Source organism: Microtus oregoni, unplaced genomic scaffold (assembly GCF_018167655.1).
Source record: "Microtus oregoni isolate MIOR12 unplaced genomic scaffold, Mior012 000002F_ref0000024, whole genome shotgun sequence".
Taxonomy (NCBI): Eukaryota; Metazoa; Chordata; class Mammalia; order Rodentia; family Cricetidae; genus Microtus; species Microtus oregoni.
This window is the reverse complement of record NW_024543061.1, coordinates 459413-476705: the sequence shown is the minus strand read 5'-3', so window position 1 is coordinate 476705 and position 17293 is coordinate 459413. Positions and strand designations below refer to the sequence as shown.

Here is a 17293-nt window from a genome sequence, read left to right as displayed (position 1 = left end):
CTTTTTAATAAAGACTAGTCTCTCTAGGTTACAGAAAACAGTACTTACTAGGTAGGGTGACCACATGCCCTTGTTAGCTCAGGACAGTGCTTACTTGCCTGTGCTTGTGCCAGAAGGATCAGTGCCATCAACGCTCAGTTGGACATGGTTTATGTGCATGTACTTGAGTTTATACGAGTAATATTTGGTTTTAGAGCTCTTTTTTAGTTTTTAACCCTTTATTTTCAGGCTCTGAGTGGTTGTGGATACATATAGTCGCTGTCTAATGGCTGTCTGTTACTTTGTAGAGTGTATCCATTGCGTTTAACAATCTACTCTAAATGGTGAATACATAGACTCTTTCAATATTGCTGCAATTAATACCTTTATATAACACCTCTTGTAAATTTGGTGTGGGAATAGCTTTGAGATAGAGCCCAGGAATGAGTAGAATATGCATGTACTTAAAAATGGTTACTCCAGATTTTCTGTTTTTGTCTCTGTGTATAAGAGTAGTGTATAAATGTTGCTGTATCCCCACATTTCTGTGGATATTTAGTTATTTTAACATTATTTACCATTTCTTTAACCTCTGGATTTTTAAGCACTCATTATATCCATCCTAATTTTATTTTGATTTCATTTATAAAATGTCAGTTAAGATCTTTTGCCCTAATACCAAAGAAATTAAAGAAAGTTCAATTTCTTTAATTTTAAAGAAATATTTATTTTTTAAAACGTACATCCGGGTTTTGCCTGCATATATATGTGTATGAGGATGCCAGATCCTCTGGAACTGAGTTACGGACAGTTATGAACTGCCATGTTGGCGCTGGGAGTTGGACCTGGGTCCTTTGGAAGAGTGACTGACTAGTGCTCTTAACTGCTGTGCCTTCTCTCCAGCCCCTATGCTTTTTGTTTTTGGACTTTTTATTTTTCTTGTTTTACCAAGTATTCCAGATCACTGATTGTGTTTATGAGTGTGTGAGAGAGAGCAAGTGAGCATACATGCATGGATGGGTACCTATGCCCATGTGTACACATGAGTAGGTCAGAAGAGAACACTGTGTATCCCTCTGTCTTTCTCCACCTTGCTTTGACACGGTTTCTCACTGAACCTGAGCTCACTGTTTTTTGGCTAGGTTGGTGGTAGGCAGGCTTCAGCAATCCTCCTGTGTCTGCCACCCACCTTCCACCACTGTGCTGGAAGTACAGGTATATATGATCATTCCTGACTTTTACTTGCTATTTATTTATTTATTTATTTATGTTTATTCGAGATAGGGTTTCTCTGTAGCTTTGGAGCCTGTTCTAGAACTAGCTCTTGTAGACCAGACTTGTCCTCGAACTCAGAGATCCGCCTGTCTCTGCCTCCTGAGTGCTGGGATTAAAGGTGTGCGCCGTTAGAACCAGCCTGAGTTTTATTTCTTTCTTTTTTTTAATATTTATTTATTTATTTATTATGTATACAATATTCTGTCTGTGTGTATGCCTGAAGGCCAGAAGAGGGCACCAGACCCCCATTACAGATAGTTGTGAGCCACCATGTAGTTGCTGGGAATTGAACTCAGGAGCAGGCAATGCTCTTAACCTCTGAGCCATCTCTCCAGCCTCCCCCCCCCCCTTTTTTTAAAATATTTATTTATTTAGTATACAATATATCTCTTCAGGCCAGACGAGGGCACCCGACCTCATTACAGATGGTTGTGAGCCACCATTTGGTTGCTGGGAATTGAACTCAGGACCTTTGGAATAGCAGACCCCTGAGCCATCTCTCCAGCCCCTGAGTTTTATTTCTAATGTGGGTGCTAGACATTTGAATTGAGGTACTCATGCTTTTGCAGTGAATAGTCTTACCAATGAACTATTTGTCCAGCCCAGCCCAGTTATTTTTAAAAAAATTTTTATTCCATGATATGGGGGTACTATTTATTTTTGACCTTGAATATACACACATAGTTTAACTTATCCTCTCCCCAACCCCCTTTCTGTTTTTCTTTTTCTGACATGGAGTCTGGCAGTCTTGTCTAGGCTGTTGTTGAATTCCTGGGCTCAATTGATCTTTCCATTTCAGTTCTGAGTAGGGGAGAATACAGGTAGGTGATGCATTCTTCAAAGACATTGTCTCACTCTGTAGCCTAGGCTGACTTGAAATTAATGCTAGTATTGCCTTATCTTCTGAGTTCTGGGATTTATAGGCATGAGCCACCAATCCAAGCTATCTATCTGTCTGTCTGTCCGTTTGTCTGTCTGTCAGTCTATTTATTTATTTTGGTTTTTCCAGAAGGGTTTTTCTGTGTAGTCTTTCTTGGCTGTGGGCTGTCCTGGAACTTACTTTGTAGACCAGGGAGGGTTGCATTGAACTCACAGAGATCCACCCACCTCTGCCTCCCAAATGCTGTGATTAAAGGCATGTACCACCACCATCACCCAGCTGCTATCATCGTTTTTTTTTTTTTTTTTTTTTGGTTTTTTCGAGACAGGGTTTCTCTGTGGCTTTGGAGCCTGTCCTGGAACTAGCTCTGTAGACCAGGCTGGTCTCGAACTCACAGAGATCCACCTGCCTCTGCCTCCCGAGTGCTGGAATTAAAGGCGTGCGCCACCATCGCCCGGCTTGCTATCATCGTTTTTATATTTAAAAAAGAACTTTTTTTTTTTATTTGAATGAGTGTTTGCTTGTAAGTATGTTTGTGTGCCTGGTGCCTGTGAGGGTTGAGTAGGGCTGAGGGAGGTCATTGAGTACCCTGGAACTGAAGTTACTGATGGTCTGAGCCTTTGTGTGGGGTGCTGGGAAATAATTCTGAATCCTTTGCAAGAGCAACAAGTATTGAGCCATCTCTCCAGTCTCAGCCCTGTTTTAAATTCTGGGGCATGTTAATATTCTAAAACCTAAGTACTTTTTAATTTTTGCAAGTTGACTTGCCATTTTGGGGGTTAATTTTTAACTAGAGATTATAGGGTTTCTTAAAAGATGTGCCTAGAGCTTGTTATGCTGGTGTACACATGTCATCCCAGTGCTCCAGGGGTAAGGACAGGAGATTGGCTAGCCTGGGCATCCTGCCCTCCCAGTAAGCCCTACTGAAAATTTGTAGATAACTTTTGTAGAGAATTAACACCATAATAATTCATCTAAGGAGGAGAATGGACCACCTCTTAGATGACAGTTTCATAGTTTTTTCTTTTTCTTTTTGTTGTTTTATTGAGATAAGGTTTCACTGTGTAGCCCTGGTTATCCTGGAACTCTTTGTAGACTAGGCTGGTCATGAATTCAGAGATCTGCTTGCTTCTGCTCCTGTATTGCTGGGATTCTGTGCACCACTACCACCAAATTCAGCAACTTAACTACTGAGCCATCTCCAACCCTAGAGGAAGTCTCACTGTGTTAGTAAAGCTAATCTTGAACCCAGGGCCCAAGTCTTCCTCAGGATTTGTCCTTCAGAGTAGCTCACTGGCACAAAGATGTGTCCCCAATTAAGATTCCATCTATGGGGCTGGAAAGATGACCTAATGGATAAGAGTGCTTGCTGCTCTTCACAGGAACCAAGTCTGGTCCCCAGCACCCACATTCTGGTGGCTCACAAGCACCTGTAACTTCAGTTCCAGTGGATCTGATCTGATGCTGTCTTCTGGTCTCCTTGGTCATCTGTAAATACCCCCACCTCCATAAACTTATATACATATGATTAATAATTAAAAATTAATTATTTTAATCCCAACATTTGGAGAGGCAGAGGCAGGCAGATTTCTGAGTTCAAGGCCAACCTGGTCTACAGAATGAGTTCCAGGACAGCCAGGGCTGTTACACAGAGAAACCCTGTCTATCAAAAACCAAAACCAAACAAACAAAATCTACCTAAAACTTCAACTGTTAACACTTTCTTTTTAAAAAAAAAAACAATAAATTGAAACTAGTTTTCATGGTACAGGTTAGATCAGTGGTTCTCAACCTTCCTAATACTTCCACCTTTTAGTACAGTTCCACATGTTCTGATTGTAAAATTATTTTTGTTGCTATTTCATAGCTGTAATTGTGCTAATGTTATGAATCATAATGTAAATATTTGAGATAGAGATGTGCCAGCGTGGTCATGGCCCACAGGTTGAGAACCACTGAATTAGCGTCTAACTCACCCCAATTATCTTGCTTCTTTCTGTCTTCTGAGTGCTGGAATTGTAAGTTTGTGCCATCTCATCTAGCTTGTTTTTCTATTAAATTCCTCTTTTATAGCTGGGCGGTGGTGGCGCACGCCTTTAATCCTGCACTCAGGAGGCAGAGGCAGGCAGATCTTTGTGAGTTCGAGGCCAGCCTGGTCTACAAGAGCTAGTTTCAGGACAGGCTCCAAAGCTACAGAGAAACCCTGCCTCGAAAAACCAAAAAAAAAAAAAAATTCCCCTTTTATATCTTTCAAGAATAACTTTTTATTTTTGACACAGGTCCTACGTAGCCTAGACTGGCCTGGAACTTTGGGCAGTTTTGCAGTTTTGCTGTCTCAGTTGCCTAGGTCCTTAAGTTATAGAAATAAATCACCACGGTTCCCAGTATGGTCTGTGTTTTAAACATTATCAGTAAAGTAATCTAGCAGAAAGTTTAGTGTGATAGCTTACTCCTGTAATCCTAGCACTTGAGAGGCTGAGGTAAGGGTGACTGATTATTAAATTTGAGGCTAACCCAGACTATAAAGTGAGTTTCAGGGTAGCCTGGGCTACAGAGTGAGTCTCAAAAACAACAGCAACAAAAGAGAAGAAAAGACCTTCCTTTTCTCCCTCCCTTCCTCCCTGACTCTTTGAATTTTTTTTTTTTAATAATATGAGAAGTTTCTTCTGTGTCTCTGAGCCTCCTCTGCCTGCTTTAATTTATGGGCAAGCCTGCTACCACCTTTCTTGGACTGTCTCTTATGTGTAGAATACAGAGAGGTGTTGAACATAGGGAGAGCTTTATTGGACAAGGACAGCTGTAACATCTGAGATCCAGCAAGGGCAGAGGGATCTCATTGTGTCCAGTTTGAGTAGAGCTGGGAGTTTGTTGAAGCAGGGGGATTCGTAGCTGGGAAGAGGTCATCCATGAAGTCCCTGTTTGGTTCGGTAGGGACATGGCCCAGGACACAAGGTCAAGATTAGTTGATTCTCTCTCTTTCTCTCTCTCTCCCTCTTTCTCCCTCTCACTCCCTCTCTCTCTGTGGGGTGTGTGTGTGTGTGTGTGTGTGTGTGTGTGAGAGAGAGAGAGAGAGAGAGAGAGAGAGAGAGAGAGAGAGAGAGAGGAGACAAGTAACCCTTCAGTACCTGTCTTCTGGGACTGTAGGCAAACTTGGAATAATGGATATCCCCACAGCCCAGTTTTGACATAGTACAGGCTGATATTTACTTATTGTGACTCCACTTGGAGCAGTTACTAGAAAGACTGGCTAGCGGTGTCTTGGCTACCCCTAAGCACTCTCTAGGGAAATGATGTCAGGGGACATAGAAATCCTGGGGACACTTGGTCAGGACCAGCAGTTTTCTGCAGCTTCACCCAGCTCACGACCAGGCTGTCTTTATTAGCTTCTGCATTCAAGAAAGTGTACCCCACAGCTTCTTGGACCTGGATGTTTGTTTGCTCTGTTGCCCTTTCCTTTTTTTGAGACTGGGTCTTGCTATGTAGCCTTGGTCATTCTGGAATTTTTTGTAGAGGAGGCTGTTCTTGAACTGAAGATGATTCTGCTTTCTCCTCCCTCTTGCTGGGATATAGGTATGTGCTATCATGTCTTTCTTCTCTTTTGGGGCAAATAAAATCACTGGGGTTAGAGTTGTTTGTATTTTAGTTAAAACTTTTATTTATAATTGTGTGTATATGGGTGCATGGTGTGTGTGTGTTTGTGGTGTATGCAGAGGACACATCTGCCACAGCGTGCATATGGAGGTCAGAAGACAACTTTGTGTAGTCCATTTTCCTTTTATCTCCACTTGGATCTTGGGAATCAAATTCAGGTTGCCAGGCTTAGGAAGCAAGCAGCTTTTCATGCTGAGAGATGCCTTACGAGGTCTGTATTTTAATTTTTATAGACTTGCCCTACAAAGAGACTAAATAAAATTGTACCTACTCTGCAATAGTTTTAGCATTTAAGTTTTTACGTGTACATTAGATTTTAGGAACTAGGTTTTAACTTGAAAGGTAGGAGCTACCACATCACTTACAATCTTTAGTATATCAGACACGAATAGGTCCTTAATAAATGGTGTGGGAGTAATGAATCAGTGAAGATAAAGAACTACCAGTATCTGTATTTGAGATCATGTCCACTGTCCCTTACTCTTTTAACAATACAGTTGCAGATTCACAGTGGTGGTGCTGCAGTGTGGGGTTGAGGCTAACGTCTAAGTATGGTCTTTTTCTCCATGGTGTACGTGTAGCATCTGTTCCCACTGCCCACTGTTCTTTAATTTCATTCTCAGAGCCTTGGGTCATGATATTCCTGAGCTATAATCTCAGGGCTCTTTGTCATTTTCAGGTAATGTAAAAATTTCAGATTAAAAACAAAAATGATCATCAGAAAATTTTGTCCAAAAGATGTATACTTAGATATTGTAGACTGTTTTTATTTTTCTGTAACTCCTAGCCAGCTTTTACTCGCATGTCTTTTTTGTGCTTACATATATTTTATAATGATAGTTTAGAAACAGTATAGTAAGTGTTGCTTTTGGGATCTTTGAGGAATATTCAGGACGTTTTGTATGCCTGTAGTTTCAGGACTTGGTAGTCAACACTGGCCTCAAGTAAATAAAGAGCAGTCCAAGTTTTGTTTTCTGCAGTCATGGTAACTGCTACCTTTGTGCATTCTTTTTACAAATGAGAGAAAAGATCAGCTGCTTTGAGCTTTCTAATGAGGCCTGGAATACTTCTAGCCTAGGTGTCCCCCCAAAGGTGGTTTTATTAAGGAAATTGAAAAGACTGTTCATACCTACAGACTTTATTATCTAACTGTAGGACCTTTGTCTCTATTAATAGTTATTGTTTCTGGATTTGTATTTTTTTCTAAGAATTTTGTGCTATTATAGTATTTATAACATTGTTGTGACTCTATTAGCCTGATGAATTGTGTTGCTTTCAAGTAAGTCTTTCACTCCTTCTCTTAATGTCTTCTATACATAGTAGGTTTTCAATAAATGTTTGTTATTGATTTTATTTTCTTAGTCTAAAACTTTTCCTACTCATGTATTTTAATTACTCTGACAGATTGCTAAATGGTGTGGGTAGGTTGCATAATCTCTCTGAAACATCTTTGTCATGAAGCTAGTAACACCTACCCTCAAAGGGTTAGGTTATAATTAGTAAAATGCTTTGAAGATGAAAAAGCTAAGGTTGAATATTACGATCAACCTATTAAAAGTAAATTGTTAGTATCAGTTTTGTAGATAAAAAGCTTTCCCAAACCTTGAAGTTAATTAAATGGTGTTAGAGTAATTATTTTGTACCTATTTACATCTGATTATTTATATTGCCTAAATCCTTAGATTCTTTTGCAAGGAGAGAGTCTTTTGTAATATTGTTTATGTTGAGGTCTGGTGTTTGTTATGTCCATGTTGAAACCCTCTCACAGTAAAAAGTGAATACACAGGTATATGAATGTATCAGTTACGATGGTGTGCCTCAGATGATACTTGGACTGTGTTATTTACCTGAAGGCCTTAAACTTCTACATACTAAGCATCATTTAGAGGCCCTTGTTAGACGCACTCCACCTCCAGAGATTCTAGTTCAGCAGGTTATATTATATGATGACTAATACAGGTAAGTTCTGATGTAGGTGGTATTTGAACAGCAGTTTGAGTGATACTTTTTTTTTTTCTGTGTAGCTGGGATTAAAGCCATGTGCTACCAAGCCTGTTCCAAAACTAGTATTCCTTGCTTCTTCTTTTTAAATGTAAATGATCTTTTCTTTCTTTTTCTAATTTTTATTTATTCTCTCATACAGGACATACCTTCTACAGCTTCCCCTTCCCCTGCTTCTGCCTCCAAAGTGCTGGCATTAAAGCCATGTGCCACCACACTGGCCCCAAAACTTCTTAATGTTAAAACTAAAAGGGTCACTAGGATACGAGAATGGTCAATAGCAAATATAAAAACTTACTTATTGATTTAGAAATTTATATGGGCAGATTACTTAAAAATTACTAGACCTTAGAAAATTTACTTTTTTTTTTGGTATATTTAATTTCTTATTACATAGTGCTTGTTTGGGACCACTTTAGTACTAGCAGATAAAGACTTTTGTCAGATAAACTTGTCAAATAATGACATATAAATATACACATTAGGAAGACATAATAACTTAGGTTAGATTTTTTTTCAGGAAGATTTAGTGGGAAAAAAAAGGATCTTAAACTGGGTGGTGGTGATGCTCGCCTTTAATCCCAGCACTCAGGAGGCAGAGATAGGTGGATCTCTGAGAGTTCAAGCCCTCCCTACCTCCCTTTCTTTCTTCCTTCCTTACTTTTTTTATTTTTTATTTTTTAAAGATATTTCTTTCCTTTTTAGTTTGCTTTCGAGGCAACATTTTGCCATGTAGCCCTGGCTGGCCTGGAACTCACTATGTAGACCAGGTTGGCCTTAAACTCACAGAGATCTGCCTTCTGCTTTCCCAGTGATAGGGTTAAAGGCATTCACTATCATTACTGGCTCCTAAGTGTTTTTATGTTTTCTTTCTTTTGGTAATTTATTAACCAGATAATATTGGACTAGTTAGTTAACTTATCTCTAAACCTTAGTATTTACTCTGCTGAGGGATGGGACTAGAGAAAGCAAGAGCCTAGGGAACTGTGCAATTTAAAAATAACATTCTCTTTTGAGACAATGTCTCACATTGCAGTCTAGACTAGCTTTGAATTTGTGATTTTCCTGTTGCTGGGATTTAAGGCATGTGTTACTATGCCTGGCTCCTCTGTTTGAGTTTATAATTACTTTTCTTTTTATGCCGTCTGCATTAGTACTTGTTTTTTTTTTTTTTTTATTTTCGAGACAGGGTTTCTCCGTAGCTTTTGGTTCCTGTCCTGGAACTAGCTCTTGTAGACCAGGCTGGCCTCGAACTCACAGAGATTCGCCTGCCTCTGCCTCCCGAGTGCTGGGATTAAAGGCGTGCGCCACCACCGCCTGGCTTGCATTAGTACTTGTGTTCTTAAAAAATAGTTCATAAAACAATAGATGGAGACCACTACAGAAAACCACAACCAATTGAAATGTACAGTTGTGGAACCCAGTCCCAAAGGATACTTCTAGAAAATACTCTTCCAGAAAATACTCCTTCACCTAAGGCTCAGGGAACATTGTAGAATAGAGGCTACAGGTTGCTGTGACATTGTGTCTTCTAGTGTCAGAAGTTATACCCGTAAAGTCTCACCAGATGACTGCCCAAACATGAACTGAATAAGGATGACACCACTGGATATACAAAACTGGGCTGGGAAAAACTAAAGAAGCCTCAAGCCTTCACAAGGAACTGTACACAATGGAGGAAAGCTGGAAGCCGGAGGGGCGGTCTTCCCTAGGGAAGAGCATACTAATTGGTTGTCCAATGTCAAATGTCAGCCCTGAAAACAATACAAGTAACATTATAGGGACTGAGTAGATTAGTAGTATTTAGGACTATATTATATATGTATATACATATACATTATGTATTCAATAACGACTAATGAAAAAAGAGGCCATGAATGTTAAGGAAAGCAGGGAGGAGTATATGGGATGGTTTGGAGCAAGAAAAGAAAAGAAATGTTGAAAAAGAACTTAGATTTCTTTTTAAAAGAAAAAGTTCATGGCATCCAGGCAGGTGGCACACACAGTGAATCCAGCCCTGGATGGTATGGCAGCCAGATCTTTGTGATTTTGAAGCTGGCTTGGTTCTAGGGAATTTTTTCTATTAAATGGTTGTCTTTAGGATGTATATGGACACCTTTAATCATGTGTTTTTAGTAAATTTCTTCCTCCTCCTCCTCCTCCTCCTCCTCCTCCTCCTCTTCTTCTTCTTCTTGTAATTCATGGATACTAAGCACTACCACTGAGCTGCATTCTTAGCTCCTAGTAACTACATTTTCTCTAGTATATTACAGTTATCTTGCTTTGGAAAAACATAAAGATGTATATTTATGAACTGGATAATTTTTGTGCATTTTTTAAATGTTTAGCATAAAAGGAAATGATTATATTTTCTGAGGGATTGTAATTTTCTTCTTACAGAGTTTCCCTGTTTCCCAGGCTGCCCTTTAAGCAGCTTCCTACCTCAGTCTCCTGTGCCTGGATAAAAATATTCTTAAATATTTTTATATTAGGCATATTGTTGCTGTTATATATGCTTTTGAAATACTTATCTAGAATGACATGATATCTTTTCCATGTTTTGTGGTGCTGCAGATCAAACCCAGGACCATTTTTGTTGTTTAGACTGGATCTCACTTAGCAGAGGAGGCTAACCTTGAACTCCTTCTGGCTCCACCTTCCAAATGCTGGGAGTGAAGGTGTGTGTGTCTAGCTGCTATTGCTCTCCCTGCTTTTTTTGAAAAACAAAACAAAACAAAACATATATGTTACATATGTTACATATGTGTGTGGGGCTTGGACTGAACTCCTGAAATCCTTCTGTTTGAGTTTCCTAGGTTTTGGGATTACAAGTAATGAGGCACCATGCCTGGTTAAATAAATGTATTGATAATAATGGGAGCCAGGTTTAGAAATGTAGAAGAGTAAAAGACAGGATTAAGATGTGGATAGGAATTGGGAGTATTGGGAAAAGCCCATGTCTTTTTATTATTTATATACTGCTTTAGAAATAGATATGTATATATTTGTGTTTGATGTTTGTGGTTCTTTTTTCTGAGAGGGCTCACTAGCAGTGAAATAACAGCAAGTGCACTTATTACCTAGTTCTTGGTTTCTTTTTTTTATTTTCCTATGTAAATACTCATTTATTTTATTATTATTATTATTTATTTATTTATTAAAGATTTCTGTCTCCTCCCCGTCACCGCCTCCCATTTCCCTCCCCCTCCCCCTAGTTCTTGGTTTCTAAATACCATCTTTTACCAAAAGGAACCAAGGTTCCATACAGAAATGATTATAGAACCAGAAAGGGAAAGTAAAAAATAAATCCTGATAATTCTATAAAAAGTATTCATAATGATGGGGTGTGTCAAAAGATACAGGAATCACTTTTTAAGGGTTCCCATTAGCCAAATGTTACATAATTTAAGCAACAAAATAAATAAGAGTAAAGTGTTATGATTTGCAGTATAGAGAACCTATGAGTCTACACTTGATAGGAATGAGTAAATTAGTGGGAAAGGTGGACATTTTCTCTTAAGGCAGACTGCCAACTAAAAATGTAGAAAGAGTGACAAGGGGAGGCACTGTTAGACCAGGTGGTAATGGAACACACCTTTAATCCCAGCACTCAGGAGCAGAGGCAGGCAGATCTCTGTGTTTGAGGCCAGTCTGGTCTACAGAGTGAGCTCCAGGATGGCCAAGGCTGTACAGAGAAACCCTGTCTAAATAATAATAATAATAATAATAATAATAATAATAATAATAATAATAATAATAATGATAATAATACTGTATAGTGAGGTTTTGGAGGATGTTTGCTTTGGATTCAGGATATTTTTAAGTTTTCAGACGATGATGTAGTAAAAGAGATATGGAAAATCTCAGACACCAGCTTGCCCTGGTGATTATGGTCAAGTGATTGGGGAAGGAGAGTGTAGTGTGTACAGCATAGTATCCATAAAATTCCTTCTAAAATGTGTTGCCTCACTCATATTGATTATGAGGAGAATAACCTAGACCCAGACTGAAGGGTTGGCTTAGCAAATGAAAGGTGTTATCTGCCCTTCCCTTTTCCTCTCTATCTCCATACCCTTCCCCTTTATTTCTTGTGTTTTTTGGAGATAGGGTCTCGCTGTCCTTTAGTTCTAGAACTCAACTGTGTAGTTCTGGCTGTTTTCATATTTGAGTTAATCCTTTTGCTTCAGCCTTGAAGGTAGGATTATAGGTGTGGTTTTTGAAGACAGAGTTTCTCTGTGTAGTCCTGGCTGTCCTGGAATTCATCTGTTGACCAGGCTGGCCTCATCAGAGAGATGAGCCTGCCTCTGCATTACATTTGGATTAAAGGTGTGCACCACCATGCCCTGTTAAATTCTGTATTCTTTTTTTAAAAGATTTTATTTATTTATTATGTATACAATATTCTGTCTGCATGACAGATGAGGTCTCCAGATCTCATAATAGATGGTTGTGAGCCATCATGTGGTTATTGGGAATTGAACTCAGGACTTCTGGAAGAACAACCAGTGTTCTTAACCTCTGAACCATCCCTCCAGCCCAAACTCTGTATTCTTTTAGTCAAGATTGTTAAAGAGAATTAAAGACAGGCTTTGCCACAAAGTGAAAGAAGAGGAGATCTGATGTGCAGTGTGCTCCTGGATAGGATCTTGAACTAAAAGAGGTGTTGTGGAGAAACTTGGTATAATTTGAATGGATTGGCTGTGTTATGATTCCTAAAAGGGAAGGTTCCATGGTAGTAAAGTGTCCTTGCTTTAGGATTTGTGTTCTGGAGTACTTAGGCATGTCTGAGGGATCTCACAGAAATAATTACACACTCCAAGCAGTCATAAGCTTTTTTTTTTTTTTTTTTTTAAATTTTTACCATTGTTACCAGTCTGGTTAAAATTCTCTCCATATAAATTAAAACAAAAAACACTCTCCAAGAATATTAACCTTGGTAGGAATAATAAATAGATTTTTATTGCTGCCTTTCAGAAAACTGAAGTTGATGGTAGCTTAAGTGATAGCCACGTATCCCCTCCAGCCAAACGCACTTTGAAACAGCCGGATTCTGTTTGCAAAGACAAATCAAAATCGCGAAGTACTGGTCAGCGAGAGGAATGGAATATACCAACTGGTCAGGCCAGGTGAGAAGGAAGAATTCATTTCTTTCCCCCTCCCCTTCCCTCCTCTTCCCTCCCCTTCCCTCCCCTCCCCTCCCCTCCCCCTCCCTCCCTCCCTCCCTCCCTCCCTCCCTCCCTCCCTCCCTTCCTTCCTTCCTTTTTGTTGTGATTCAGAGCTGATATTGGTGTTAATTTTCTTTAAAACAGAAGTTTCTTTTAAGTACTCATATTTATAATTGATATCAAACTTTTAATTTTTTTTCAGTATTCATTTATTATGCATACAATGTTCTGTCTGCATTTTAAGCCTGTGAGCCAGAAGAGGGCACCGGATCTTATTACAGATGTTTGTGAGCTACCATGTGGATGCTGGGAATTGAACTCAGGACCTCTAAAAGAGCAGTTAGTGTTCTTAATCTCTTGGCCATCTCTCCAGCTCCCAGATATTAGACTTATTTTAAACTTTCAGTAATTTCATTTTTTCCAAATATCTAAAATGTATTTATTTTATAGAGACATGTATAGCAGGTACCAGAAACTATTATTATGAAAAGAATGGGGATTTTGATGGGTCTTGAATGTACATGTATATTTATGATTCTTAGTTTCTTTTTATTCCTATTTTAAACATTTAATTTGTTTAATTTATGCATATATGTATGTGCACAAGTGCACTATAGTGGGCATGTGAAGCTTAAAGGGCAACCTGCAGGAATCTGTTCTCTTCATCCATCATGTAGATCTTGGGAATCAAACTTAGGTTGTTAGGCTTGATGGCAAGGATTTTTATGCATGAAGCCATCTCACTGGCTTGATTATTTATTTATTTACCTCACCTCTTTATGACAGAGTTTCTCTGTGTAAAAGTCCTAGCTGTCTTGGAACTCACTCTGTAGACCACGCTAGTCTTGAACTCACAAAGCTCTGATAAAGCAGGCACCACCACCACCTGTCTTATTATTTACTGTTGATACAGAGTCTCATATATCCTTGGCTATCCTAGAACTCGTTACGTCTCGAGACTGCCCTTGAACTCTGGATCTTCCTGCTTCTTGTAACTCTCAGAAGCTGGTCCCAAAAGTGTACTACTATGCCCAGGTCTTCTTTATAAAGAGAAGTGGTGCCAGTGATTATTACTTTCAGGCTCTTGCATTGCTTGAAATTTTTGTTTTCCTTTTGCTTCCACCTCCTGGTGATGTTGTGGTTCTTGGGTTTTGGGTGGGGGTGAGTGTTATGCAATGCTAAGAACTGAACACATCCCCAGCCCTTTTTCTTAAAAGCAGGTTTTTCGTTAACAACAAAATAAGATCAGAGTAAGCCCTGTCTCCTTTAGAGGAGAACTGAACCTCACTGTTTTTACCCTTTTTATTGGGGGGGGGGGATGATTTTAGAATTGCCTCTTGGTTGTGAATAATTTATAAAGTTGTAAAATTTTAATCATTTGTAGTTACATTCATCCAAAATTTATTTGGCATCAAGACCTGTGAATAAACTGATAATTTGCAAATAAACTGAGTTAGTCTTATGTTGGGGCCAAAGCCAAAGTATACTTATGAGGTAATCAAAGTGATTCTTTTGCGGCTCTAAGTTGAGTTTGAGAATGATTTTGAAGCGTTCTAGAAAAGCATTGTGCAACTACAATATGTTAGAGTACTTGTACTACATCCGTGGCTTTATATGCACATCCATATGCCTGGAGTATCGTGTATATGGGGTACAAACGTGCCAAACAAGAAATCTTATTTTGTATTAAGACAGACTTTTTGTTCGTTTTCCAGAGAGAAGAGGGAATAGATCTTTGTGTATGCGTGTGTGGGTGTGCTTTAAAAATAGATTAAATATGCATCATAGTTTGAGAAAAATTAAATGTTTTTGATATCTAAGTATGTTTTTCGTCTCTTACAGTTTGTTTGAATATACTTGTCATAGCTAGGAATTTATTTTCTCAGTGAAGACTATCGTTGTCTGTTGCCATGACTCCTTATGGTCTTGATTAAATTTATGCTGCTTAACCTTAATCTTTTAATAGGATTTGAATTGGTACAGTTGACAACAAAGTTAATCCAGTTTATAATTTGGTATTAAAGTTTTTCTTGAAATAATGAAATGTCTCTTAGCTAGTATATATATTAATTGATGTTACCAAAGCAAAAAATGTTGTTTTGTGAAATATAATAAATTATCATTTTCAAGATGAATAATTACAGCATTATTCATTTCTTGCTTATCTAAACAAATATATTTGCATATTAAATATGTTTGTATTGTAGGTTAACTTCTCAGCCTGGCGCTACATTACCAAACGGACATAGTAGCTTGTGTGAGTATCCTGCTGGGAAATTGGCTAATAATGAAATTCTTTCAGTAGTGTTAGGTTAAGCATGAAAGTGGACAAAAGTATAACTATTTACTTTTGTTTTGATTAGTTTTTTTTTTTTTTTGTAATGGGGATTGAACTGAGGTCATTCTGTATGGCCCAGAAGTTTTCTATTTAGAGTGACTTAATGATTTCATTCATAGCAAAAAAATTAAAATTGAGAATTTTGATTGTTTAATATTAAAGCCGATTAAGAGGTTATGTTCAGTTTTTGTAGCCTTTTAATTTTTTTTATTTTTTCCTATTTTCTATTTTTCTGTACTGTGCACTTTGAAATGAAAATATCTCTCTTGCAGCCCTTAGAAGCCATCCCCTTCGAGGGGAAAAGAAAGGAGATGGTGACCTTTCATGTATAAATGGTGACATGGAAGTCAGAAAAAGTTGTCGGTCCAGGAAAAACAGATTTGAAAGTGTGAATCAGAGTTTATTATTTGATCAACTAGTAAATAGGTATGACTGTTTATGTATTAAACAACTTCACTTAATTATTTGATTTTTAAACTATTTTTTGTGTACATGTGTTGTGTTGTGTATGTGTGCACATTTATTTGAATGTGTGTGGGGAGGTGTGTGTGCCAGTGGAGGTCAGAGGTTGATATAGAGTGTTTTCCTCTACACATTAATTTTTTTTTTTTTTGGTTTTTCGAGACAGGGTTTCTCTGTGGTTTTGGAGCCTGTCCTGGAACTAGCGCTGTAGACCAGGCTGGTCTCGAACTCACAGAGATCCGCCTGCCTCTGCCTCCCGAGTGCTGGGATTAAAGGCGTGTGCCACCACCGCCCGGCTACACATTAATTTTTGAGATAGGGTCTCTAACTGAACCTGGAACAAACCGAAAGGCTAGATTGGCTCCAGGTAATCTCCCTTTGTTCACCTCCCTGCTCACACATGTCCACGTCCCCTGCCTGTTTTTTAATATGGGTACCATTCTCATTTTACATGAACTCAAGTCTACATGTTGTTTAGCAGTATTGAGCATCTCCCTAGATCCTGCTTTTTTGAGGGGGTGGGAATGAGGCTCAAGGTCTTTCCATGTAGTGATGCATTTACCTCAACTTTCTGTTTGCTGAATTCACAGCCATGTGCCACCATATATTTTAAAACCACTTCCATTAACTAGTTTTGTCTGACTGTTGGATTTAATATAATTTTATGAATTTTTTTGAGACAGGGTTTCTCTGTGTAGAGCCAGTGCTGCTATTAAAGGGGTATGCCATCTCCACTTGGCTGTGATAAAATTTTATCCGTTATTCTTTGGTTAATGAAAAGTAGTTATATTTGATTGCAACTGTTACAGTTCTTTAATATTTACTTATTTAAATATTATCGTTAATTTTGTTTTTCTTTCTTTCTTCTTTTTTTGAGACAGGTTTCCCTGTGTAGCCCTGGCTGTCCTGGAACTCACTCTGTAGACCAGGCTGGCCTTGAAGTCAGAGATATGCCTGCCTCTGCCTCCTGAGTGCTGGGATTAAAGATGTGTGCTACCTTGCTGGGCTTTCAAGCAATATTAAGTTCTATTATTGATATCTAGTAAATGATAACTTTTCTTTGCCAAGATAGTAAATTGGTGTTGAGCCTGCATCTATGTGAATGAGGCACCAAGCCTCGCTAATCACACCCATGGAACTATTTTCATTAGACATCGTACACTGCTTTTAGTCCCTTTTCTGCTACTATAACAGAATGTCATTTTTCTAGATGAAGACAAGAAATTTAATTTATAATTGAATATTATTTCATTATGTTTGTGGACTGTAGTTTTGTTATCCGGTCCTCAGTTGTTGAAAGGCATGTAGGTTGTTTACATTTCCTTGCTGTTGTGAATTGAGCAGCAATGAACATGGCTGAGCAAGTGTGTGTGGAGTAGGATGCTAGGGCCTTTGGGCATATGCCAAGGAGTGTATAGTTGGGTCATATGATAGGTTTATTTTTAGCTTTTTTGATAATTCTCCACAGTGATATCTTGAATTGCTATACCAGTTTGCAATCCCACCAGTAATGAGTGAGGGTTCTCTTTTTTTCATACCCCT

General features: G+C 38.5%; 1 protein-coding gene across 4 annotated transcripts in view; it reads left to right on the top strand.

The window, feature by feature from the left end:
• Positions 1-17293, top strand: part of Atad2b (ATPase family AAA domain containing 2B) — a 151030-nt gene that overhangs the window by 9840 nt on the left and 123897 nt on the right. For all 4 annotated transcript variants that reach the window (XM_041642944.1, XM_041642936.1, XM_041642947.1 and 1 more), the window contains exons 2-4: positions 12761-12912; positions 15159-15208; positions 15562-15715. In XM_041642944.1, coding sequence (XP_041498878.1) covers positions 12761-12912; positions 15159-15208; positions 15562-15715 — 356 coding nt within the window. The remainder of the gene's footprint in view (positions 1-12760; positions 12913-15158; positions 15209-15561; positions 15716-17293) is intronic.